This window comes from Podarcis raffonei, chromosome 6, assembly GCF_027172205.1.
Source record: "Podarcis raffonei isolate rPodRaf1 chromosome 6, rPodRaf1.pri, whole genome shotgun sequence".
Taxonomy (NCBI): Eukaryota; Metazoa; Chordata; class Lepidosauria; order Squamata; family Lacertidae; genus Podarcis; species Podarcis raffonei.
In genome coordinates this window covers 3,689,194-3,716,289 of record NC_070607.1, presented here as the reverse complement: position 1 = coordinate 3,716,289, position 27,096 = coordinate 3,689,194, and the positions used below count along the sequence as shown (strand labels likewise).

The window sequence follows — 27,096 nt, the reverse complement described above, 5'->3', positions numbered from 1 at the left end:
TGCAGGACTCCGAGCATATTTCATAAATCTACATGGAAAACACTCTTGTTTAAGTTCGAAGAAAAGGTTTTCTGAACAATCCAGCTTTAAAGCTGTCTACTTGTTATTAGACAACTGTTTTGTGCTTGCCCACTTAATTCTTAAATATGCCAACATTTTAAAAAATGGATTTGTTTGTAGCTTTTGTCAACTTTAAGGTTGCCTTTGGCTCCATCAGCACACATTGGTTGTTCAACAAATTATCAAATGCCCAAACCTCTCGCCATTTTGTGTAAGGATGTTATATTCAAACACCAGTCTGAATGTAAGATTTCATCACGCTGAACTCTTCTTCCACTGTATTCCCAAATCTAGTAGCATCAAACAAGGTTTTATACTGGAGCCTCACCTTTTAAACTTATTTAATAATGATGTAAACATCTGAATTAAAACAGGGTCCCTACTTTCTGGTCATCTCTGAGCTGATGATAAGATTCTCCCATCTCATTCTCTGTTGAAGCTTCACAGATGGTTAGCATCCTTGAATTCGTTTTGCCACAAAATGTCTCAGGTATAAGCTAAAACAAAAGTCCTTCTTGCTCACCACAGATGAGCTCTTCCTAACTGGTGTCTTGATGATCAATCTCATAACTAGGTTTACTTTCCACTTAAGGGGCTCAGCAATCACACCTACATTATGGAAAATTAAAAACTGGACAACATGTAGAATCATAGAATCATAGAATCCTAGAGTTGGAAGAGACCACAAGGGCCATCGAGTCCAACCCCCTGCCAAGCAGGAAACACCATCAGAGCACTCCTGACATATGGTTGTCAAGCCTCTGCTTAAAGACCTCCAAAGAAGGAGACTCCACCACACTCCTTGGCAGCAAATTCCACTGTCAAACAGCTCTTACTGTCAGGAAGTTCTTCCTAATGTTTAGGTGGAATCTTCTTTCCTGCAGTTTGGATCCATTGCTCCGTGTCCGCTTCTCTGGAGCAGCAGAAAACAACCTTTCTCCCTCCTCTATGTGACATCCTTTTATATATTTGAACATGGCTATCATATCACCCCTTAACCTCCTCTTCTCCAGGCTAAACATGCCCAGCTCCCTTAGCCGTTCCTCATAAGGCATCATTTCCAGACCTTTGACCATTTTGGTTGCCCTCCATTTGGTTGACCATTTTGGTTGTATGTGGTACTTTGAAATTCTGGCATATTTACTATGTGAGATCTGAAAGTGCCGCCAGTTCATGACCTGTTAAAACTTATTCCACTATTACTATTCAAATCTGACGTGCAAAATCATCAAATTTAGAACATCTTCAGAATAGGCTATTAAGACATTGATCTTAGGATTCTTTTAAATACACCCATAATGCTTCTCAGATCACCAGAAAAAGGACTTCAACCTCTCAAAGCAAAAATACATGTTAGATGGTGATGGGCACATTCCCTCAGCTCAATTCAGTACTGGGTTTGGCAAACAAAACTATATTAAGTTTAATCTGAGCTCAATTTGCGTTCCATTCTGCTCCTGATGACATCATCAAATACTTGGTTATAAAAATGAATGTGTATGATTTGTGATTATGGTTTTCAGTCACATATTTTCCTACTAAGATTCGGTGTGGTGCAAATTACTTCGTCCCCTGGAGACCCCAAGAAGGCGGCTAAAATCCTGAAATTTCAGCACAGTCTTGAACAACAGGTCGAGGAAGTTTTACTGCAGTTCCCAAAACCTACCTGTAGAAAAAGTGGTGGTTGTTTTTCGACTCCAGCGGTCTCCCTTAAAGGCCATGATATGTATGGTGTATTTGGTTCCTCGAGTAAGGCCTTCGAGGACAAACCTTTCCTCATTAGGACCTAACCGCACTTCCTGACACACAAAAGAGAGGCAAAAATTACATTTCATTGACAATTTGGCTCCAACCCTTCTTGACCTTCGCCTCCAATCCCTGTAAGAGGCAGGGAGAGAGATGACTGGCTACCCAAGGATGGTTGTGATCCATGGGGAAGTGAAAAATGCAGTTTCTCTAGAGGAAGGTAGTGGAACGTGTGGCCCTCCAGGTGTTGCTGGATTGCAGCTTCCATCATCCCTGACCATCAGGCATGCTGGCTGGGGCTGATTGGAACTGATCCCACAGGATCCGAAGAACCACAGACTGCCCTTCCTAGAGGAGCAAGTCAGATGCACACAGTACTCGGTGAATAATAGTTGAGGTTCATAGTTCATAGCATTCATAGAATAAGATCCAGTATTTGAAGGGAATAGGCTGTATTTATATTCCCAAAACACAAGGATGGGGCAAGTCAAATTAAAAGCTTCACTTTTAATCTCTGAAATCAACTGTTCTTTTTCTGCTTTTTAAAAGGCTGTTAAAAATACTGTTTTATCTCTAGGCTGCATTTCAAGATTGCTTTTATAACTGCTGTTTCTATAATTTGCTTTTATGTGGTTTTAATGCCTTATTATAATTGTATATCATAAACCATCTTCTGTGTGGGCTGGACATTTTCAGAACTAAAACGAGGCAAAAGGTGGCCCCTGACTCTATACTGGCTACATGCCAAATCTTCATGATGATTCAGTGTTGCTTTACAGTTATGCCACCTGTACCAACTTTTCATATAACTTAAAACATTAAATGCAAAGCATATGTAGCGAATCTCTGTATCAAATCTGGGTTCATGGGTGAAAAGCTTGTGCGTTTTTGAACTGTTGGCTTAGCTAATCTTACATTTGCTCACATAGCAATTTACAGACTTACCTTGATAGTACCATCTGGTTCCCGATAGGTGAGAAGATAGCCACTGATCTGAGCATCAGGTGGTGTCCAAGTGACCAATCCACTGGACTGTGTTACGTCTGACACACGGACATTCCTGGGAGGGTCAATTTCTAGGCAAAAGACAAAGTGGGTGAAGGTGTTTTAACCTGCTACAGTGGTACCTCAGGTTAAGTACTTAATTTGTTCCGGAGGTCCGTACTTAACCTGAAACTGTTCTTAACCTGAAGCACCACTTTAGCTAATGGGGCCTCCCACTGCCGCCGTGCGATTTCTGTTCTCATTCTGAAGCAAAGTTCTTAACCCGAGGTACTATTTCTGGGTTAGCGGAGTCTGTAACCTGAAGCGTATGTAACCCGAGGTACCACTGTATATGGTTTATTCATTACAATAACCTGTGTAGGAAGAAAGAGATTTGACCTCCCCATATTCCTAAGAGGAATTGAACAAACTACTGAAGAACCATTTTACCCTCCACAATTCCCTGAGTGGTTAGAAAGTCCAAGGTCTGCCTTTATTTTCCTTGTTAGGAGTATTAAAATGTTTTGCAAAACAGTCTAAAGCAGCATCAGTCCCATGCACATGCACACCCCATCCTGCTTTGCGAAAGACAGTAGCAGTTTCTCCACCTCTGCTTCCTGCCAGCTCTGTCTCTGGGTTAGCATACATCTTATTTCCACCAAGATGCAAATTGCAACACTGCTTTATTCAGCCTCCAGCCCAAGGAGCTTGGGGGTGCTGCATACTGTCCCTCAAAGTAGTGAACCAGGCCGTTAGAAATATTCAGGGCCATTAAGCTATCACAAAGTGTTTACATTTGATATAAGTAAAAAAAACCTGCTCCTTTCCCCTTATGGGTACCCAAGAGCCCGAATAACAGAGACCAACCAGAGAATATTGAGAAGCAAAGCAGCTAGTAAGCCTGATCTTTATTGACTGCTGCAACAGGGTCCTCACTCACCACACGCAGGAAAGAGGAGGAGGACCTCGAACAATGGCGCGCAAGGCCTTATATATCCATGTTGAAATTCCCTTCCCTGGAGCTCCAGATCACCCCTCCAAACATACATCACAGAAGGGTGTAGCCCAAAACCACCCCCCACAAACATCATACCTACATCACAGAAAAGGCGGTCTACAACAGAAATTTGAATGTTGTTGTTTTTCCTGTCTGCCAAGTTATCTGATAATGCCTTATCTGATTGCCTTTTCTGGTGGTCCGGCCATTCCTTTGAGATGGCAGTTACCTAATTCCTGAGACAATGGGAAGGTTTTTTTCACCTCCTCCCTCCTTGCAGAGAAACACTTGGCCAGCTTGGGAGTCAAAATGGTTTCAGGACTGTCCCCCTGCGCTGCTCCAGATACGCGGTTCACACACTCATGTACGAACCTGCCTGGCACATTGATGAACATTTATTATATATCTAAGACCTTAAAATTCTTATAACACATTATTTAGGAAAAAATGTCAGGATGGAACTAGACTTGTGAATGTGGTTTCAGAAATTATTTAGAGCCACATTAGATTTTACATGGCAGTCTCACAGCTGTCCCCCCCCCCCATGAAAATCAGCTACAAGAGGCCATAGCCTTCTCTGTGGTGGCCACCAGTTCCAGAATAGCCTCCCTAGGGATGCCTGCCTGGCGCTGAGGAGACTTTTCTGACTGAAAGGCTGTGCCCACTCCAAGTCAAGTCCAAAGGTAGGACACATGGAAAAGGCCAGCAGGGGCCTTGAAGCTGCCCTGGGGAGCAGACTGAGCAAGCACAGAGGTCACCTGGGCACAGACTCCCCTGCTATGGAGAGAGAGAGACGGTGTGTTTCAGCTGCCATCAGCCCCAGCCAGTAGTGCCAATGGTAAGGGACTATCTGGGGGGCCAAAGGGTAGCAAACCCTAATTTAAATTATAACAATTATCTATAAATTTGTAAATATACTTATAAATTAATGTATTTAGATTAATGCAAAAATGAACCCTCTTTTATCATTTTGAGGTGATGCAGTTATTCTTTTTTGGTAATGCATAAAGTGCCCCCCCCCCCAAAAAAATGAGATTGATGACCAGATAAAATCATTTTAACTTATCCAGGCTTTTCAAGAGTTTCTTTTTCTTTCAATTACAACTGAATTTTAATTTTTGTTTGAGTCCTCTGCTATTTTTATAACATGTTTGCTGATTTTATTTACTTTACTGCACTCAAGCTGCTCTGAAAGTTTTAATCGAACAGCAGGGTACTGAATTCATATAATAAGTAACTACTTTGGCCCCTACGCTGGGTAATAAATCAGTATAATATGGGATCAGATGTGTTTCAACCCGGCTTAAGTAGGAAAAAAATCTCACAAGATCATTTAAAAAACGGGTAATTTTTCCATGTTTAAGACTATATTTTTTCCTAAATTTCTGAAGTTAAAAATAAGGAGTCGTATCATATGGATAGTGCATATTGCAAAATAAGGAGTCGTATCATATTCCAAAATAAGAAGTCGTATCATATGGATAGTTCATACTCCATTTTCTTAATTTTGAGTCCCAAAAATTAGGGGGAGTCTTATATATGGGGGCGTCTTATACACGGAAAAATATAGTAATGAGTACTTCAGATCTGTGTGAGAAAGAATGGGTGGGTTTTATTTTTGTCAGACTCGTTATCTAAGAACTTGCTTACATAAATCAGTTTCAGAAAAGATCTGCAGCAGTTGAAGAGGCCGGAAAGCCTTGGATGAGGACAGGCAACCTCTTATCTTGTGCTGAAGCTCCAATATTATGAAGTTAGCTCTGCGCACAAAGCCGCCTGTGGTTCTGTGTTCTCTGGCTGCCCTTCCACATGTCTGGAACTCTCATCATGGCTGGCAAATTGGCAGACAAACAGCGACACACATGCCAGACCAATCCATGTTTCTGGCTGGTAGCTGAGCAAGCTCAGCCCATAGGCTACTATAAAATAAAATTTAAAAATGCCAGGACACATAAATCAATGCTTTGCCAATCTCCTGTTTAGTTGACTCTTGAACTGCAGCCGTAAGAGCAGGCTGTGCTATTTCAAGGCAAACATGCAACATAGAGTTGATAGTGACAACATAGAGTTGTCACAACTATCAGATCTCCATAGCCATACAGCTACAAAAGATTACACACATGTCAGAGTATCTGTAAACATCACCATCCAAATTCAGTCCCACTAAAACAAAACTTATTTTCATGAGCATAATAAAGCTCCTCTTAGTTTTTAAGAGTAGTTTGATAGAGACTTTGATTCCCACAGGGGTTCACACGTATCTTTCATCCCACAGTTGCTTGGCAGGGGGTTGGACCCGATGGCCCTTGTGGTCTCTTCCAACTCTATGATTCTATTCTAAGTTTTGCGGTATTTTGAAACAATATAAGAATCCACAAAGCCTGTTTACCAGAGGTGATGTGGGATAAATGAACACATCAGCCAGGAAGCAGGGTGAGAATGCATTCAGTTCATGCTCCCATGAACACTTACCTGGAGGTAAATCACACTGAACTCAATGGGGCTCAGATCTGAGTATACATGATTAAGCTTGTTTGTAAGCTGGCTGTGGGTCTAGCCAACATGGTGCCCTGCAGATGGGTTGGACTCCAACTCCCATCAGTCCCAACCAGCATGGCCAATGGGCAGGTATCACCTGGCCAGGTCACACATTAGCCAAATCTGATATAGGGGATGTTCCAGCTTAAGAAGCGGTTTAGTCCTGCTGGCCACATGACCTGGAAAGCTGTCTGTGGACAAACACCGGCTCCCTCAGCCTGAAAAGCGAGATCAGCACAGCACCCCATAGTTGCCTTTGACTGGACTTAACCCTCCAGCAGTCCTTTACCTTTACCTTACTGTCCCTTCGAGAAGTCAAGTTCCCAGTCGTGCGCACACACAAAGTTAGTGTTGTCTAATAAGAGAGTCCAGCTAGATATGCATGAATTTGGCAGTTCAAAAAATAAATTACGCTGTAATATGAAGACTCTGAGCAGGCAATATTGGCTGCAGGAGAGGGAAACTGGCAGAGAAACAGCCTGAAAAAATGTCCAGTGCAAGCTTCTTCACATCTGGACAACAGAGGGAGCTGCAGGGCCTCAAATTCACCTTCCTAGGACAAGGTATGTCAGTAGGCTTGCCATTAGTATTGTGCAGTACTGCTTCTGCAAATTTTATAGTATCTCACTATGTCCATAATACTGCTATTTGTATAATGAAGGAAGCTCCATCAGAATTCCATTATAGCACGGGTGTCAAACACAAGGCCCGCGGGCCGAATCCGGCCCGCCAGACCTCATCATGTGGCCCGTGTAGCCGCCGCCGGCGGCCGCCAGCCTTCACCTTTTATTCTCGCTTTCTTTTTTTTTGACACAAGAAAGCCGCCTCTTCAGCGCATGCGCGGCAGCCTACAAGCCAGGGAACGTCTGCCCTCTAGCGGCGCCGGCCGTTCTACACAGGAAACCTACACTTTACATGCATTCAGGAAACCTCCACTTGTTTTTATATTGAGCGCATGCCATCCTGTGATGTGATAATTGTACATTTGAATATCTACTTGCCATTATTCTGACTATGTTTCTGCTTTCAGAGCTAGTTATTACTTACATTATTACAAAAAACAGTAATAATTGAATGCAGTGACAATAATTTATGATAATAAAGAGTGGACACATAGTCCTACAGATACAACCGGCCCTTTGAGGGTGACCAAAGTGCTGATGCGGCCCCCAATGAATTTGAGTTTGACACCCCTGCATTATAGTGTTGGGAGTAGTCCACAGAGCAGATACCCATATCGCCATATGGGGTGATGTAGCACAGAGCCAGAAGCATCATTGAGAGCAGAAATTTTCCAGTGCTGCATAACTGCTAAGCCTTAGCAATGCTAAAGGTCAAAGCATACATGGTGTTAGAAATGTGGTTTAATCTCGCTTGTATCATTGTTGCTTTTTAAAAAAAAAACACCTCTATGATTCTGTTTTATGGCTTTAAAAATAAGTTGGGCCCTGAAACCAACACAGAAACCAGTGCAGATATCCGAACACAGCTGTACAATGCCCAGAGTGGCAAGTCCACTTAACAAACTGACCACTACATTCTAGACCAGCTGTAATTTCAAAAACCTCTTTTAGAAACAGCCCTGCATTATTATTTTTTAATTAAGAGAGGATAATACTCCTGGGCGTTGCATTATAGGACTGAGGAACAGATTACTGAAATAAGTACTATTGTCAGCATCACCCAAAGAAGCTCTGGAGCCAATAGAGATTTGACAGCCTTGTTAATGCTTAACTCTAGTTAATACACGGAGGGGTTAAGACCATGGAGTAAGCTGCCCTGCCAGGCTTAGCTGGATCACATCCTCTCACCTTGGGAATAAGGGTTACCAAACTCTGTTCTCTCACTCTCCACCTTGTGAACCTGACCAGTAAGGATGTCTAAGCTGGATGGCTTTAGCAAGCCATATTTGTGTTTCTATACAGATAATTTAGAAACTCTTACCATTTTTGAAACTAAGTTCTACTGCCCATCTTTTCTTGCTGCTTTATGGAAAAGCACATGAATCTAACCTTTGAAGAGTTTGTAAGTAAACTATTTTTAAATTGCCAAATGTGTGGTCTCTTTGCTAGGGGAAGGGGGGGACTTTGGAAGGGGGTTTAGAAGGGGAGATCTTAAAGGTCTAACACCAACATTTCCATACTTTGCTGCACGTTTTGCTATTTTAAATCTCTGCCAAGCCTCTCTCACCAAAGAGTACTTGCCCCAAACCTGGATCTAGGCATCCAGGGAATTCGCCTTTCAGTTCTTTAACCACATCATTAAAAACCAACAATCCCATCACCTCTCTCCACTGCTCCTCACTTAAGTTACCTGTCAGTGTCTTTGTGATTGTCCTCTTGCTCTGCTGGCTCCCCTTCATAGCCCAGATGTAGATGACATATTCCATGCCTGGCTTCAGTCCAGTCAAGGTGGTGCTGGTCTTATCCTTCCCAACCGTGATCTCTCTGGTGTCTCCATCAGCAGAGGTGTAGCTAAGTATGTATCGGTCTATAGGAGCCAATGCCTTATTCCAAGAGATAGTGGCTGTGTTCTCTGTTGCTTGGTCTGTTTTCAGGTTTGTAGGGCCGTCTATCTCTATGAACCAAAATGGAGGTATTATTATTGTTTTCTTTATCAGTTATAACCTTCTTGAGACTTTGTTTTGCAACTGTAAGTCATTTGTTATATTGATCTGTGGGACTTTACTTTGCCATGGCTAGACTGGCAAGTAGATTTTTTACTCAGAAGTAAAATGTCATGCATACGTACATCTTGATGCGTAAGAATTTGAATTAACTAATGTGAGGGAGCGGGGCAGAATCTGGGAAGGTGGAATTAGCCATTGATAATGCAACGCAGGTGGTGCTTGGGACGCGGGTGGCGCTGTGGGTTAAACCACAGAGCCTAGGACTTGCCGATCAGAAGGTCGGCGGTTTGAATCCCTGTGACAGGATGAGCTCCTGTTGCTCGGTCCCTGCTCCTGCCAACCTAGCAGTTCGAAAGCAAGTCAAAGTGCAAGTAGATCAATAGGTACCGCTCCGGCGGGAAGGTAAACAGCATTTCTGTGCACTGCTCTGGTTCGCCAGAAGCAGCTTAGTCATGCTGGCCACATGACCTAGAAGCTGTACACCAGCTCCCTCGGCCAATAGAGCGCCGCAACCCCAGAGTCAGCCACGACTGGATCTAATGGTCAGGGGTCCCTTTACCTTTACTAACCCTTTACTAATGCAACTAGATTACTTAACAGAATGCTTGTCCGTCAAGGAAAAGGCAGAAACACTCTCCTTCTAGCTCAGATCAGTTAGCACAGCTGAACTGGAAGCATTCACAGAGATGAGGTAGTATCATATATGACCCTTTCTGGCCTAGGGTAGTCAAGAAATTCCTCAATGGTCTGGCAGTAGTTCCTTCTGTTGGCCTGAGCTTGGCAATGAATCTCCATTGGGCATGCTTTTAGACCTAAGTTCAGAAGCTTGTCTTCACAATGTGAAAAACTCTCAACTCCTTCCATCAACGACTTACAATGTAAGTGCTCATCCTCCCCATGAACTGATCCTAAAATTTTATAACATTTAACAAGGGCTACATACTGTATGAAAATAAGAAACAAAATACAGGCAGAAAGGAACACAGCACAAAACTTCATAATATCACATCTCTGGGTTACCTGTTTCAGCTGTTATGCTTGCCTTCCTGCTCTGTTGGGTTCCCTTCACAGCCCAGATATAGATGGTATACTCCATGCCTGGATGTAAACCCACCAGGGTAGTGGTTTTCTTGTCCTTCCCCACAGAGATCTCTTTGGTGTCACCATCAGCTGAGGTGTAGCTCACCACATATCTATCTATTGGAGCCTGGGCCCCATTCCAAGAAATGGTAGCTGTGTCTTCTGTTACTTGGTTGGTTACCAGATCAGTTGGGCCATCAATATCTGTGAAAGGAATAAGGACTTTTAGTCACGGCAGTGATCCTGAGAAGATTTCTATAAATCTCCAGGAGCCATTTCTTCGAGGCAAACCAACTCAAAGCATTTTGATGCACAAGGGCATAAAGTCCAGGCGGCACTCCCTGCCCTCCCCAGTTAACACAGAACACAGTCTGGCCATATGAAATTAATGGTAGTTGTGTCAAAGCACTTCCTGGAGCTTGATCAGGGGACCATTCCAGTGATCAGTTCTGTCTGTCTCCAACTCAGTCAATCCACCCGTCAATCATTTAATAGGGAAGCTTTTAATGTTTGATGGATTACTGTATTTTAATATTTTGTTGGAAGCTGCCCAGAGTGGCTGGGGAAGCCCAGCCAGATGGGTGGGGTATAAATAAATTATCATTATTATTATTATTATTATTATTATTAGTCATCAAAAATTTACCACCAAAGGTTGCTCCTTCACCTTATTTCATAGCAGAAGCATCTTCTGCATTTGATTTCAAACACTTATCAGCACCTGTCTATATTATTAACCTTTTCAGAGTTTGACAGTAGCCCCCTTCAGGCATTCTACTTGCATGCAGAAGCAACATGTGAGCAAGGAGAGGTGAGACCAGTGTAGGAAGCTCCTCCACCACTCCGCTGGCGTCATGACTGTCACACTCCACAGGTTGGAGAGCAAAGTTCTGAAGTGGGGACTCCCGTACTGGGGAGATTCTCTGGGTGGTTTGGTGTAAGGGAAGGTCAAGGGTCTAAATTGTGCAGGGAGCTGCCATAAGTAGAGGAGGCTCCCTTCCATGCTGGAGAGGCCAAAGGGGACAGCAAGTGGGCGTATCTGAAGGTTAATGCACTCCTTCCTGATCTCACCTTGCTTTTACATGCAGGCAGATTGCCCAAACAGGGCTAATATGACTCACAGAGACCTTACACCATGGTCAACCATCCAAGCAACCTTTAAGAATGAAATACTTCACACTTTTTCATACTTTTAAAAATAAAGATGTTAAAACCGAAGAGTTGCACAGTGGTGCTAGAGTAAGACTTCCCACACTCCCGTCCATTTGAAGGACTGTGATGATCCTGAGTTTGAATGATAAGATTAGAGCCATTTTATAATGCTCAGATTCTAATCCAGGAGGCAGCAAAATGACCCTGGCTGCATTCACACTGCTGTTTGCTGTGCTCTCACTGCATTTCCTGAGCTGGGTTTCTAATCCGTGCTCACATGACTTTATCAAAATGTGTGTGTATCTTTTACTTGGTTCTAAAATACTGCTGTTTGAGTTGTCATTTCTCAAACCAACTTCATACCAACTAGAGTCCTTAAGCCGTTCCTGATTCATCTCTGGCCAAGGTGTGAACACCTTTGCATAGGGTAAAGACATCTCAGTCCCCTCAACACACCCTGGTTTAAACACTAAGAGAGATGGATCTGACACTAATGAAGCCATGCTGATGTGAACAGCTAGGTGGGAAAAGAGCAGGTGGGAAAAGACATTGGTGGGGGGCAACTTCACTGCTGTCTAAGCCATCACTCTGGGTTCATCCACACTTACCTTTTCTCCACTCTTTCCAGGCATGGTTTGAGATTTAAAGCTATGAGCTTTCCCCACGAAAACCTACTCTAAATTCAATCCTTTAAAACTCCAAATTGATGTTTGCTCCAATTAAGCGCCAAAGAGTGGGTTATCGCAGGGCCTTGTTACCCAAACAGCATGGGAGTCTCTTTTCTGTGAGTGGCTCCCATGTGGCTGGGAGAAAATGATCTAATCCCATGGGCAGGGAATGATGGGATGAAATCTTTCCCAAAAATGGGCACCCAAAATCCTCCCAGCAGGCTGCCAATTCTCTTGTTATGATCTGTGCAATCTGTGCCTGTCCATGTGGTTGTGTTGTGCACATGGATAATTCTAGTTGCACCTGTGCAATTCTTGCAAAGCAACTTCTAGAAATTTAATGATGTGTGGCAGCTTTTTCCTGACACCAGTCATTGCTATATAGGGTGCTTAGCTTCAGTGTAGCAGAACAGTTTGTAGCAGAAAATGTGCACTCTTTCTGGAGCTTGAAGAGCAGCCCACATGGATCCAAACAGCTCTTGCTTTTACAACCAAACCACTGGACAGTTTGTATTTTTGGCAATATAGACCAAACAGTTGGCTTGATATATTTTGCCTTTCAGATTCCCTTCCCAGTTTCTAGGAACTACTTTGCTGCAGCTACAAAGGAAGAAATTGTGCTTCTCATGTCCAGCCCAGAGCACAACATGTTCAAATCAAAACTGTTAAAATGGACACATCATCTGCAAAATCAGGACATTCCACAGCAATGATTTACTGCCCAAGAGGAAGCAGAATTTCAGTGCTCTATTCTGACTTCCTCCCACTGGCAAGAAAATTCTGAAGACAGCAGGAGTAAACAAAAACACTGATCCAAAGTCAAACCCAAGGCTGCCAAATATAGGCATCTGGTGCAGGCAACATCTGGTGCTGCCAGGTCTGCCCTCCTTTGAGAAAAAACAGTGGTCTGGTAATTCCATTGATGAATCCTTACATTTCCAGTAGCAGAGGGAGGGCTGTTAATTCATGGCCTCTTCACAAATCAGAGCAAACATCAATCTGGAGAATTGCTGTTTGCTCCAGTTGAGAGCTCAAGAGTGGTTTTCCCTGGGGGAAAGCAGTGGGACAAGGGGAAGTGTGGATGAGCCCATGCTGAGATGTTGCAAACCCTTCTGAACCCAAGCTCTGGGCAAACGACTGAACTCTGTCTACAATTAACACAGAGAGGAGAACTGGGATTGCAGCGGCAGGCACCACCCCCAGCCACCATACATTGGTCTATTGTCTTGAACACAGAACCTCTGTGTGTACAAGCTGCATGGTGTGCACAGACACTGTCCTTGGCAATGGAAGAGACTATGCACAGAAGCTTTGTGCAGAATAGCCAAACAACATGGAGGGGCTTGAAGTGGTGCCAGGTGGCGAGATCCCACTCTCCCTGCCCATTCATGTCCTGATTGTACACAGATTTTAGTTAACTGTGAAGAGAGGCATCCGGAGAGAGTAATTGGGACACTTTGGAAGGCTCAAAGGATCACACTGTATGAGCGATTGCTACGGCAATTGTGACAACCAGTAGCAGCTGTGCTTGTGGAATGATGTCGCCAAAGCCCTAGATTTATACCTGTCCAGCCGTTCACAGAGGACGGCTTCCCTTCCATCTCATCCTTCATAGATATGACGGTGATCACATACTGGGTTCCTGGCTTCAGGCCTGTAAAGAGAACAAGAGAGAAAGAGGTAAATTCTTCTGAGACACAGCTGCATCTTTGATTTCTCTCCGTATTCCATACTAGATGTGTTTCAAAGCCCTTCCTTTGTTGCATGCAGGATTTGTCTAAGGGGAAAACTGCATCTCTCCTGTTCACAGTTCTAAGTGAGACAGTCAACCCCATCCCAGAGGGCTTTGGTCTGCATGTGGGAAGATCAGCCCTGAGACTCAGCCGCAGGGCTTCCCCTCTGAAATCCCCTAATGGTTGTTCTTTGTAACACTTGTGTCACCAGCTGGAGGGGAAACGTATTTGTTTCAAAAGACATTTATTTGCTGGAGGCCTGCAGCTTGTTGGCTCTGTGTTGTCCTGTTTTCAGTTGGTTTTATCCATCTAAGTACTTACTGTTCAGACAGATCCATTGAAATTAGTGGACCTAGGACTTTTGGAACAGCGTGTGAAGATTTATTGCAAACAAAAGACTTACCAGCTTTAAAAAAAGGGAGAGCCTTACAAAGTTCACACAGAAGCATAATACTGCTTACTTTAACTCGCCTGTGGAAATAACTCAGAGGCTAGTAAGAAGAAAAAGGATAACAACAAGACGTTCAAAAGATGGGACTGGTGAACACTAAAAGCAGCAAAAATATGAGACGACTGGACCCTTCCTGAACTCAAAGCATGGGAACCCCCAACAAAAATTTATAATTTGGCAAAATATTTGGACTTTATGATAAGTATTGATATAATTTGGAATAATTAATATGATATGATTGGATTGTTAAATGGAAAACTTAATAAAAATTATTTTTAAAAAAAGAAATTAGTGGACCTAAATAAGTCCTGCCCATTTCAGGGGATCTGCTCTGATCATGGCTAATGCTGGATACAGATGACACTGGGCTGGGTTTTTATTTTTAAAATGTTGCATAGCACTTTTGTAGCTCATAAATGAATAATAAAAAAGTTAGTGTTTGGACTGCTCTGTCCCACGAGACTAGGGCCCTGCAGAACTTGATTTCCTTCCACAGGGCCTGTAAGACAGAGCTATTCCACCTGGCCTTCAATTTGAATTAGCCTGATCCTCTATTCCCTTTTCCCTTTCCTTTTTTATGAAGAAACCCTTCTGCGACCCCACATTTTAACTCTTCCCTGGTCTCCTGCTGGCCCTAGTAGGACCAACTTGGCCACTTAGCCCTGGTGATCATTTGATGTGCACTAACTGGGGGTTTTTTCCTTAAAATGACCTCTGAATTTTTGAATTTTATTGACGTTGATGCTGCATTTATGTTGTATTTTATGCTGTTTTTAAGTTGTATTTTAATCAATGTTTTATATTTGCTGTTAGCTGCCCTGAACCTGGTTTTTAAACCAGGAAGGGCGGGGTATAAGTAAAAAATTATTATTATTATTAAATGCACATAAATCAGAACTCTGTAAAAACTGCTTAGAGACCATGTTCAATACAGATGCCTAGACCTATATAAGCATATTTTTATTTTATTTTATGCCAGGGACAGGTAACCTATGGCCTTTCATGTGTTGCTGAGAAGAAGAAGAGTCTGGATTTGATATCCCGCTTTACCACTACCCTAACATTTTCCTTTCCCTTCCTCCCCCATAACAAACGCTCTGTGAGGTGAGTGGGGCTGAGAGACTTCAGAGAAATGTGACTAGCCCAAGGTCACCCAGCAGCTGCATGTGGAGGAGCGGGGAAGCGAACCCGGTTCACCAGATTACGAGTCCACCGCTCTGAACCACTACACCACACTGGCTCTGAGCTACAGCTTCCATCACCCCTGACCTCTGGCCAGGCTGGCTGGATCTTGTGAGTCCAACAACATCTAGAGACCCCTATTCCCTTTATAGAGCTGCATTTCTCAAAGTGGTTTAACACCGAATCCCTCTTCCCAAGGAACTCTGGGAAATGTAGCTCTCTGAGGGGATTAGGGGTCTCTCTTAACAAAATTACAATTCCCGTGATTCTTGCAGGGAAGCCGTGACTGGTTGGTGGTATGGTAGTGCTTTCAAAGTATAGTGCAGATGGGGCCTAAATAAGCAACCAAATGTCAGTTCTCTTTCCAGTTAACAGTGAGAAAAATCAACAGATCTTCTCCATTGACCTCATTTCTGATTGTAAGAAACTTGCCACATTACCACTTACCTGTGATAACATATCTGCTCTTGGCATCACTGCTTTTCGGAACCAGCACCTCCTTCTCCTCCCCTGGCCGGAGCAAAGAGCTGATCCTCAGCTTGTAATAATCCACCTCTGTTGAAGGATTCTCCCACTCCACTTCCAGGGAATTATCTGTCTCTTCTGTCACCCATATAGCACCAATGGCAGAGACCTCTAGAAAAGAGAGAATAATCGAAAGCAAAGCTGAAACAGCACATTATTACAATCAATCCCCTTGCTCTTAAGGAATAATTATAACAGAACTTTGGATGTAATGCACTTGCTTAGATGAAAGGCAGATAGGGAAAGGGAGGAATTTGGGCCAGCAGTTTCCCCATTAACTCTTAAGAACACAAGAGCCCTGCTGGATCCAGCTGGATGCCTTTGGGAAGTCCGCAAACAGGACTTGAGTGCCGCAGAACTCTTCCACACTTGGGCTTCCCTTCAGCTGGCATTCGGAGAGATGAATGGCCTTCAACAGTGACGTGAAACTGTAGCCGCCGTCTGCCAGCCTTATCCACCATGAATTTCCCTAAACTCTATTTAAAGCCATCTATGGTATTTGCTACTACGAAAGAGGAAGAAAAACTTCTCACTATCAACTTTCACTGTGTTGTGCATGGTTTTATGCACTTCCGTCATAGTATCATGTCAGACATCATACCAAAACTATGGTTTGAGTTTAAACATGCATAACAAGCAAGCCATTGTTTGTTGCTATGGTCTGCTTTAAGTTTTTGTTGGGAGTGGCACTCCAACACTAGGTGCAATGGTTTTCCAATTTAGACATCGTACCAAATGAGCACAAATCATGGTTGGTAAACTGACTTCAAACCATAGTTTTCAGCTGTAGTTTGTCAGCTAATCACCAATCATAATCTGTAAATTTCAACACCACATCAAAACCATAGCAATCTTTAAGCAAGGTTGGCATCATGCCTGAACTGAATCGCTTTTTCAAAGTTTTCCCTTTGTAATCTGCTGGTGTGAACCAAGCACCACATAATTTAGGACTGGTTTTAGTGTTCTTACCTGTGCTGGCTTGCAGGAGTTCTGGGTCACTGGCAATCCCCTTCTTTACATTGCGGAGAGTAATAATATACTTTGTGCCAGGAAGAAGACCCAGAATCTCATAGGTGGTTTGATCTTTGGACACTCGCACTTGCATGACAGAGGCTTCATACCCAACAGGAAAGTAGCTGATGAGATAACCATCCACATCCACCACCTTATCCCAGCCAATGGCCAGGGAATCTTCTGTGGTCTTGAGGACTCGTGCATTCTGGGGAGCAAGCACTGGAGGGGGAGAAGAGGGCATCATCATTCAAAGGGATGAAATAGTGAGTTCAACAAGAGTATATTCCCCAGTGCTGTAGACTGTCACTCTATTACATTCATTAATGGGAACAGTGTGCCAAGTTGGCTTTGTGAGTCAGAAGGTGAAATGAGGGTTTGCAGTCTAGTAAAATCTAGCAACTCTTAAGCTGCACTATCAGTTTTTCCACATCCTCATGCAAAAATAGATAAAATGTGGGAGATCAATAATTGGATCTCCCAGTGTTTTCATTTTCTATTAGCAAATTACGGAGGTTATATAGATTTTTCAAAATGCATACACACACAAAGAAGAAAATGCAAGGTAAGCCAGAAGCCAGTAATGTGTGTGTGATCATCCGTGTGCATTACTACATCCCTGTGGTTTAGTTCATGGTGCTATAGGCTGGAGCGTTGACAACACAACCTTAACTTTACATGCTTTTGTATTGCCAGCCCACTTGGTTAAATGTCTTGGCCACCAACTCCATAATTTTGTAAATGGCACCGTAATTTAAAGTCACAATAAAGCAGTAGTCAACGTCATTGCTTTGAAGCTTTTGCAGTATGAATGCAGAGCTGTGACCACAACTTAAGTTCTGCTGTTATGACTACAGCTGAAGACAAGGCCAGTATTTGAAATCTGAGCTAACAGCAAAAAAATCAGTCTCGAAACATCTCTTGGTGGTTGATACTGAAGCAATTACCAACAAATCACACATACAATATGTGTATATTGTAAACACATCACTGTTCCTGGCTTTCTGCCATTCTCTCATCTCATCAAGCCAAGCCTGGCATTGCAAGAACAGGTAGATGATCAAGATGCTACTTTTAACAGTTTTACAGTCTGGCTACAGCTCCTAGTTTGCACACACAAAATAGTGCCTAAAATGTAGTATATTTTCCTTATTCCTGGTGATAAATTAATGGTTATTCTGTGGTATGGAGAATTTCAAATGTTATCTAAAAATGGCAATAATTTAACACATTTGGCACAAAAGACAATTGCTTAGGTAATGATCATGACATCAAGTAGAATGATAAACAATTTTAATTTGCATTCATGGGTGAGATTTTCCCTTGAAACAAATTGGGTTTCTTATTTCCCCTTTTCATTACTGCCAGTCAAATGTTAGCATTGCCTAAACTTACAAATTCCTCAGTCACTGTTTATAGTGTTCAAGCAAAGAGGAGACTCTGCCCATTCCTCAGTTCATGTTACAGGTAGGTTTTACAAGTTTGGACAAGGCCTCGTTCCCAACCTTTAAAGGAACGTGCAGAAGCTTTGAATGTAGTGAAGCAAGAAGTGGAGACAATGCAAAGAGAGTTGTTTTCATAGATGAACAGGATGGAGGAGGAAAGAAGAAAAATAGTTTGGGGTCAAACCTGGATTTGTGTCACTGAATCCTTTTAAAACAGTGGTGAGGAGGGTTTAAAAGGCGGCAGGCAGGGCAAGGTAGCTGAACTACACTGTTTCTGCCCCAAAACTGCTTATTATAGCCCCTCTGAGACAGATAGGAACCACATTTGAGTAAAAAATAACCAAAAACAGTTTGGAATGAAAACACATGAGTTCAGCTCCTCCTCCCCCGCTACTGCCCAGCCATGCAGCACTTTTAATCACCTTCCTCACATCTCTGCAATTGAGCCCCATGGCCATGGTATCTAGTTGTGCTCGCGTGTCTCCTGTCTGAGCCTCCCCTCTTTGTTGCCCAGCACAGAGCAGGTTGTTCTTGGTTGACCCAATTGGTGCAATACTGAGTTAAGGACAGGAGGGACAACACCAAAGGTTGGGCGGAGGGGCGGATGATCTAGAGAAAGGGGCCACTGATTTGAATGGTTCTTGTGTCACCTGTGAGGTGGTGGAGAGGCTGGGCAGTCCAAGGCGGGAGGAAAGGAGGCGGGGGGAAGCTGCACACAGGTGAAAGAGATGGTCCCAGAGAATCTCCTCTGTCCCCTCACCCACTGTCTCCAAGGTCAAGGAGGGAGCAGCAGAAGATGCCGTGCAGGAGAAGTCCCTGGTTGCTTGAGTGCAGAAGTGGGGATTTATGTGGGCCGGAGGAGGCATGGCACACAGTTTCTCCAACTGCTGGGACCAGAGCACAGGTCTGAAGAAGGAGGTGCTCAGCTAGTTACTTTAACAGGAGTGGTGTGTGTGATTCTTGCACCTTGGGAGCTGATTATAATTGAGTGCTTTGCCGATAAAGAAAAAAACTTCCAATTGTGTGTCTGCCTCCAGGGAGGGGGGCTGGGTTTGCTCAGGACAGACTGCAACCTTAGGCTTGCTACTTAGGCCACTTCTACCAGTTCGGCAATTAGTGCCTGTACCAACAGCCTGGGCATCACCAGCAACATATCAAATATAGCAGACCGTCCAATGGGCTCTAAGCTGTGTCCAGTATGATTAAACCAGAAATGATCCAAGTCATAATTCCAATTATTTGGTCTCCACCTACTTCTCAGAACACCAAGGACTTATGGTACTTCAGTTATGTCCTATGTCCTCTGACATATCCGTGTCTAATGGTTGGAAACAAGCAACTCATCTCTCAGACCCCACATTAACAAGAACCTTGGTTCTTGTCTCTAAGACCAGTGGAGGCTCTTGTGCTAAAGCAATAGGGGCACATATCTGTCAAAGAGATAAAAGGTAAAGGGACCCCTGAACATTAGGTCCAGTCACGGACGACTCTGGGCTTGCGGCGCTCATCTCGCTTTATTGGCCGACGGAGCCGGCATAAAGCTTCTAGGTCATGTGGCCAGCAGGACTAAGCCGCTTCTGGCGAACCAGAACAGCACATGGAAACACCGTTTACCTTCCCATCAGAGTGGTACCTATTTATCTACTTGCACTTTGACGTGCTTTTGAACTGCTAGGTTGGCAGAAGCAGGGACCGAGCAACAGGAGCTCACCCCGTCACGGGGATTCAAACCGCCGACCTTCTGATCGGCAAGTCCTAGGCTCTGTGGTTTAACCCACAGCGCCACCCGCATCCCTCTGTCAAAGAGAATAGCAAGCAAATATATATATATATATATATATATATCCCCCCCAACTCTCAAAGCTGCATGCTCTTTCCTGCCCCCCATACATTTTATACAATACTTCCATTTGAATTTAGAGGGGCTCCTGGAGGCATTTCTGCTAATCTCCTGTTCTCTGGCTAGTCAGCTCTCTGCATCACTCAGCCTTCCCCAATCCAAAAATATTGCTAAGGAAAAGAGATCTTTGTTGCTTTATTAATTTACTCCTCTTAATGAGGAGTCTTGATTTCTGTGTTTCTGGTTTATCTCTCTCTTTATTCCACACGCACCAATCTTACAACAAATATGCCTCATATTAATATGGAATTAATGAAAAGTAAGATGCATAACTGGTAAGCAGTCAGCCTAGAACATAATAGGGTCTCTACAAAGTGTTGTGCCTAACCAAGGCTGTTCATAATATGTACATTAAAGTTAATTTTTATTAACATAAAAAAAATTAATCCAGCACCAAAACCCAATTCCACACTGTGCACAACATGAATTTTTCATATGAATGTGCAACGTATGCTGTGAACATTTTCCATCACTTATCCTGAATTGCCAAATCTGGGTTTTGCTTCATTTTGTAAGAAGTGGTGAGTGGGACGCATGACAAAAATGTTGCTGCTCTGTGCAGAGCTTCAGTTCAGAATCCAAGTCTCCCCTTTCCATTTCCCCTCCAACAGTAAACCAGCATCCCACACCCACTGAACATGCCCAATCATATGCCTGCTTTGGGGGGGTTACCTTACTTTGCGGGGGGTAATGTTTTATATATTTCGTCAAACCTTCTGGTTCCCCCAAGCCTGCTTCACATGCATGGATGGCTATATCAAAACCAGCCCTTGGAGAATGGAATTCACTGTTCCTAATGGATTGTGATGGTGCGCTTCCAATCATCTTCCTATCACGCCATCACAACGCAACAGGGCTTTGCAGATATGGGGTGTCTCGATTCTTAAAGGCTCACACTAAATCAGGGGTAGGCAAGGCTTACCGGGAATGGGCCGGATCACTCCCGTGGAGATACTCCATGGGCCGGGCGGGCGCAGCATGATGCTGGGAATCACGTCTGTACATGTCCACGGCGCCAGAAACCGCTTCTGCACATGCTCAGACACCGAAAATCGTGCCTGCCCGGAAGCAATTTTCTGTGTCTGGGCATGTGCAAAAGCGATTTCTGGTGCTGCGGACATGTACAGACGCGATTTCTGGCATCTGGGCATGCACAGAAGCTTTTTCCGGAGCCACGGAAGAGAGGCGCCATGCTGCACTGTGCCGGTTTAGCGCAGTGCGTGGGGACTCGCCAAGTGGGCGGCTTGGTTCAGGGGCGGCTTCTGGGCCAGTTAAATGGCATCCGTGGGCCACTTCCAGCCCATGGGCCTTAGGCTGCCAACCCCTGCCCTAAATTATATGATAAAAAGTAATCTGCTACCTCTCCCTCCTTATGTGCCTCCATCCAAAAAAGCGTGTGTGTCTTACCTTTAGAGCAGTCAAGCTCAATGAAGCCGTCCTCACAGTAACACTCTCCAGTGTCACAATATCCATTCCCACTGCAGTCGTTGGGGCACCTCTTCTCACTGCAGTCCTCACCAATGAACTCCTTGTAGCAGTGACATACGCCATTCACACAGACCCCATTTCCACTGCAATTCTCAGGACACAGGAGCCGGCTGCAATCCTCGCCAGCATAACGTGCATTGCAGATGCACCGGCCACCAACGCAGCGCCCGTTACCATTGCAGTTTCCTGGGCAGGTAGGGCGGGAGCAGTCCTGGCCTTCCCAGCCTTCGTCACAGTTGCAGGCACAAACCTCTTGGATGAAAACTCCGTGGCCGCTGCAGGATGAAACTTCTGCCCAACATGAGAGATAGAACCACAAGAAGCAATAAGGGAGACAAAGTGCCAAAACTAGAAAGACAACGAACACGAAAAGCATCCTAGTAAGAGCACAACCATGTAGTTACCAATTGCTATAGGCTGGTGGCGCTGTGGTCTAAACCACAGAGCCTAGGACTTGTCGATCAGAAGGTCGGTGGTTTGAATCCCCGCGACGGGGTGAGCTCCCGTTGCTCAGTCCCTGCTCCTGCCAACTTAGCAGTTCAAAAGCACGGTGAAGTGCAAGTAGATAAATAGGTACCACTCTGGCAGGAATGTAAACGGCGTTTCCGTGTGCTGCTCTGGTTTGCCAGAAGCTGCTTAGTCATGCTGGCCACATGACCTGGAAGCTGTACGCCAGCTCCCTCGGCCAGTAAAGCGAGATGAGCGCCACAACCCCAGAGTCAGCCACGACTGGACCTAACGGTCAGGGGTCCCTTTACCTTTACTTAACTATAGAGAGGAACTTTCCAGTAGTGGTGTTTCATCAGGGGGTCAGGGGTCCCTTTACCTTTACCTTACTTGTGAGGATTTCCCCCTTTATATCAGGGCCTATATTGGGTATAGTACCCTGAAAGAGAAATCCAGCGTATTTTGAACACTTTGAGGGAAGTTAAAACTGCATGGCAAACACTATACCATTAAAGCCCACTGTTCCAGTACAAAAACTGGGACGCAGTAAGCTGAATCCATCCGACACACATATGAGAGGCCACCCAGAGTTCAACAAGTCTTTTGACTTTACTGCTTGCCTGAGGCTGCAAAAACATGGAGTAAGGAGAGATTGTCAACCACCCAAAAGGCCACAAATCATAACTAGTGGGCTGCATTTGACTTAGCCATTCACAAGTTGTGGTCATCACACATGGTTCTTACCTTGGGCTCTGCCACAGCACCTCTGAGGAGCACAGATCCCCCTCAGATGTCGCACTTCCAACTCTATCTTCTCCAGCCTTTCCAACAAAGCCTTGAGCTGGCCTAGAAGTTCACAGTCACCTTTGGGAGTCTGCAGACGAATGTTGTGCCTGAATATAATATTTTGCTCCTCGCCCTCCTGCATTTCACCAGTCGACAGCAGTGTGTGACTGTCATCTTGGAGGGGACGTGGGTCTGGATCCACTTGGATCTGAGAGGACTTGGGCACGTCAATCTTGTATGAGTGACTGAAGGAGATCTGACTTTTGCCAGAGCAGTTTTCCGGTTGAGTCGGCAGCTGTGCCAGAGCTCCCTGGAGAGGGTAGTGCAGCAGAACCCCCAGAAGGAAATTCCAAAAGATCATCTTGTTTCTGTTATTACTACGAAATGCGTAAGGCTAATTTGGAAAGAGCAAAAGTAGTGTTATTATGAAAGCAAATACTCCAGGAAAGGTATCATCCAGACAGCCCTTTTCTGGGAATTCGCAGTCTGACAGCTGATCTACACATGGAGTAAAGTCATGCAACATAGCTTTTCCTGGACAGTCCAGCCCTGCAGACAGTCGAACTCTCATTGGCACATAGGTTGAAGGCTATCCTAACTAAACCCCTTCCTTGACAAACTAGATTACTACATGAGTGGAGCAATTTTTGGATTATAGTTTCCTGCTTACCATCTGATGAGATGCATTCCGCTGCTTCAGATGAACAATGTTCCATAAGGACATTGTGGGCCAGTTACCAAGTGGCGATTAAATGCTACCTTTAATTTAGAGCTTTGTACAACTATCCATAATTTGATTTTGCTACAGTCATTATGCCAGTAAAGGCTTTTGAACTTATTTCTAGTTAACCAGAGAGCTACAAGGAATAAATTAATTTTAAAAGGTTCTCAGGAGCCCAAAAGTACCTCCCAACCAAAGAGGCTGACCAGTGCATTGAGCGTCTTATAGGACACTCCTATGAATCCTTACTTCCAAGTGCCTATATTAAGAATTACAGCTGCAGTAATCTGGATTTGCCTCCTTTAGATCACGAAACACACCCTGAATGTAATCTTAAGCAAAAACATAAGATATGAGCTACTTTTAGGTTGGTTAATTCTGCCAAATCTTGGCATCAGAAAAAATTATTTACACATCAGACTGCTTAAAATGCCATTTTATTGTTTATATTACTGACTAGCAAAAAATATGTTTCTTGAACACATGACTCAAGGTCATATTTTGTGTTCGTCTACTGGACCTTGTCAAACCCCAGTTAAATTGTGTGATATTTTCATAAACTTTTCCTGATAACTGTCCTAATTCACTTCTGAAATGGTGGTCTCAATGTTGTCTGAAATGTATTTAAACTTTTATTTTGTCTTTTTGCGATTATGTTGAGTGTTATTTTATTTCCTATAAAATATGAATAAAACAATTTAAAACGCAAACACAAGTAAAATTTGCAAGTAAACTCTGGTAGAAACAAACAAAACCTGCGTGACAATATTGTTTCTACCTCTTATCAAAATCATTCAAACCAGACATTATCTTTTATTTTTGTACACACCATAACTTTAAAACAACTGCCCCAAAAAGAAGAATGAGAACTGTAGTTTTTAAGGGTGCTGGCAACTGTAGCTGTGTGAGAAGCAAACTACAGTTCCCAGGACTCTTGACACAGGGATGTGCTTTAAATGTGTGGTGTGCACACAGCCTTTGTGTAAAATTGCAGGCGATTCGAATTCTATACAATTCTATACAAGAATTCTAGCACAGTTTTGGTGGATTGTGACCTGCATCATTATCCAAAAAAACCACCATCTTCATTTGGATGTTTTTTGCACAGAACATCAAGCACATCCTTCAACCGGGCACCTTTTACATTTAGTTAAATTAACTAATTCATTTCATTTAATTGCTATTTAAAATTTGTGACATGCTTTAAATTAGCTAATTATTTTAATTACTAATTAAATTTTGTGACATGCTTTACTCTTATGAGCTCTGAAATTAAACGTTATTGAGGCACAGAAGTGAACTGTGCCTAAATAAAAGAGACGCAATCAGACATTTGAGCAGACAGGTACCAAATGAAAAGTCAGTTTATGCACTGGGTGCGTTTTACCTCTGAGTGGGCTGTAATTCATGTACTACAGTGGCCCTCCAATGTGTCAGGTAGTTTTATGGGGCCTACCAATGAGAGCTGATCAAGACGGGACAATGGCCTGGACAGATCCGTTGGTTAGGACATGGTGCCAAGGCTGCAGCTTCAATCCCCGCATGGGAAGGTTGCATGTTCCTGCATTTCAGGGGGTTGGACTAGATGACCCCCAGGGTCCCCTTCCAACTCTACAGTTCTATGATTCTATGAACACTAGACCTACCATGCAAGTCTTCCCAATCACATATAAAATGCAGACTAGGGGATCCACATTTAAGAGTATACGGGGTGCACAGATAAGGGCTTCTAAACCCTTCCCCCCCCCCCCGCTTACCTCCGCACATCCTTCTCCCCACCAGACAACTGTTGGTATCAAAGCCCATCAGAGGGGAAAGTGATGTCTGTTTCCTGCATTTGTGGCTTCACTACATGCAGGTGCACTTGTAAGAATGAATAACAAAGCACCAGCTGCAGGAAATTCTCATTTTCCAGTTAAGAGTTGCTTAGAAAAATGAATGTAATATTAACTTGTTCTAATGCACCGCTACCACTGTGGAAGCATGAACAGAACATGGTCACATCTAGGAATAGATTTTTTTAAAGCAGACAAATCCAAAACAAATAAGATAACTGCAAAACAAATAGCATTATGAAATGCTAGCAATATTCTAATGTCCACTTCTTTTCAAAGCTATAAGTCTTCTGACCTTTAAAGCATTATATGACTTGGAACCCCTAGAGCCAAAGGACTGCCTTTCGCCCATATGAACCTGTCATCTGTGGCCCTTCTGCCTGTTACCACCGAGGGAGGTGGAGAGGCTGGCAACTCTTTTCCGTAGGCGTTCCCCACCTGTGAAATTCGCCCCCCAGGGAGGACCACCTGGAGCCAGCCTTCCCACCCTTTCATCAACATTTTCCTGGGTGTCTGAGCAGCACCAATGACTGAATGTTTTTACTCTGTTTATGTTTTTAATATGTTTGTGTATCTTTATTACTGCATTTTATTCCTGCTGACAATCATTCTGGCACTTCTTATTATGGAAGCAAGTCATTGATTCAATATGAAAATTGTAACCGAACAGGAGTTCCAGTGTTGAACAGTAGGATTAAATATCTCCTTCCCTCCCTCCCTCCCCCCCCCCGCACCAATTTTAACATACTATTCTGCTGAAACAGCCATTCTCCAAAGCCTGCGGTTAGTCTGGCCACCTGTCATGCAAGGGACATCTCTGCTATTTCATTTTCCAAACTTTCCCCCCTCTTACCAAAATGCCACAGAAATTAGCTATCTCTGCAAGTGCTCCAGTCCCTGGCATTCTCAGGCAAATCATCAAATGAAGATTGCGTCAAAGCTTTCAAGTAAAGTAGCATTTAAGTTCCCCCAAACTGTCACCATAAACCTCAGGAAGGATTGTCCAAAATGTTGTTTTGCAGTATTTGTGTTAAAAGTCTGCCAGACCAAAAAGAGGCATTAAAAAAAGACGCAACACATTTCTGCAGCTCTCTCCTGGATGCCGTTCTCAGCCATAAAGGTGACTCTGCTTGTAATTAAAGTCTATCCAGGGGCCACAAATTGATTCCAGGTTGGCTGAGTTGGCCAGTCCCTCAGAGTAAAGCCCCAGGACGCAGCTCTTTTAAACAGCATAATAAGAAGTTTTGGTTATTCCTGGAGGCAGAGCATCCAATAATTTCCTATTTTTAAGAGGCACAGGCATAACGATCTCAATGAATCACTGGCTATAGCTTGAGGAACAGAGGTGAAAGTAAAAGCAAAGGAAAATATTGCACTGAATTATAGCAGGAAAGAATTCCCTAACAAGAAGATCTATTAAGGTTCTTCCAGACCCCGCAGTAAGTTAGCAGCTCAGCAGTGGTGTATTACTAGCCAACACAAATAGTATTACTGTTGATATTACTGTTTGTTGACCTTCATCCAGCCCATCACGGAGTCCAGGCACCAGCCCAGGGCTTGACCACCCGCTCCTGATTCCGATGTTACAGAGGAAAAGAACTGTAATGTGCATTAATGCAATGCACTGTGTAAACTATCTTAGAAACTTACATCTGAAAGACAGTAAGGTAAAGGGACCCCTGACCGTTAAGTCCAGGCACGGACGACTCTGGGGTTGC

General features: G+C 43.7%; 1 protein-coding gene across 1 annotated transcript in view; it reads right to left on the bottom strand.

Moving 5' to 3' along the window:
* The window catches only part of TNN (tenascin N), a 35,576-nt gene extending 12,379 nt beyond the window's left edge, over positions 1 to 23,197 (bottom strand). The window contains exons 1-9 of the mRNA XM_053391234.1: positions 22,781 to 23,197; positions 21,509 to 21,880; positions 16,715 to 16,978; positions 15,668 to 15,856; positions 13,419 to 13,508; positions 9,975 to 10,238; positions 8,639 to 8,902; positions 2,752 to 2,882; positions 1,727 to 1,859 (exon numbers count right to left, since the gene is read on the bottom strand). Of these exons, the coding sequence (XP_053247209.1) occupies positions 1,727 to 1,859; positions 2,752 to 2,882; positions 8,639 to 8,902; positions 9,975 to 10,238; positions 13,419 to 13,508; positions 15,668 to 15,856; positions 16,715 to 16,978; positions 21,509 to 21,880; positions 22,781 to 23,183 (2,110 nt within the window). The 5' untranslated portion in view covers positions 23,184 to 23,197. The remainder of the gene's footprint in view (positions 1 to 1,726; positions 1,860 to 2,751; positions 2,883 to 8,638; positions 8,903 to 9,974; positions 10,239 to 13,418; positions 13,509 to 15,667; positions 15,857 to 16,714; positions 16,979 to 21,508; positions 21,881 to 22,780) is intronic.
* Between the last annotated feature and the right edge of the window lie 3,899 nt (positions 23,198 to 27,096).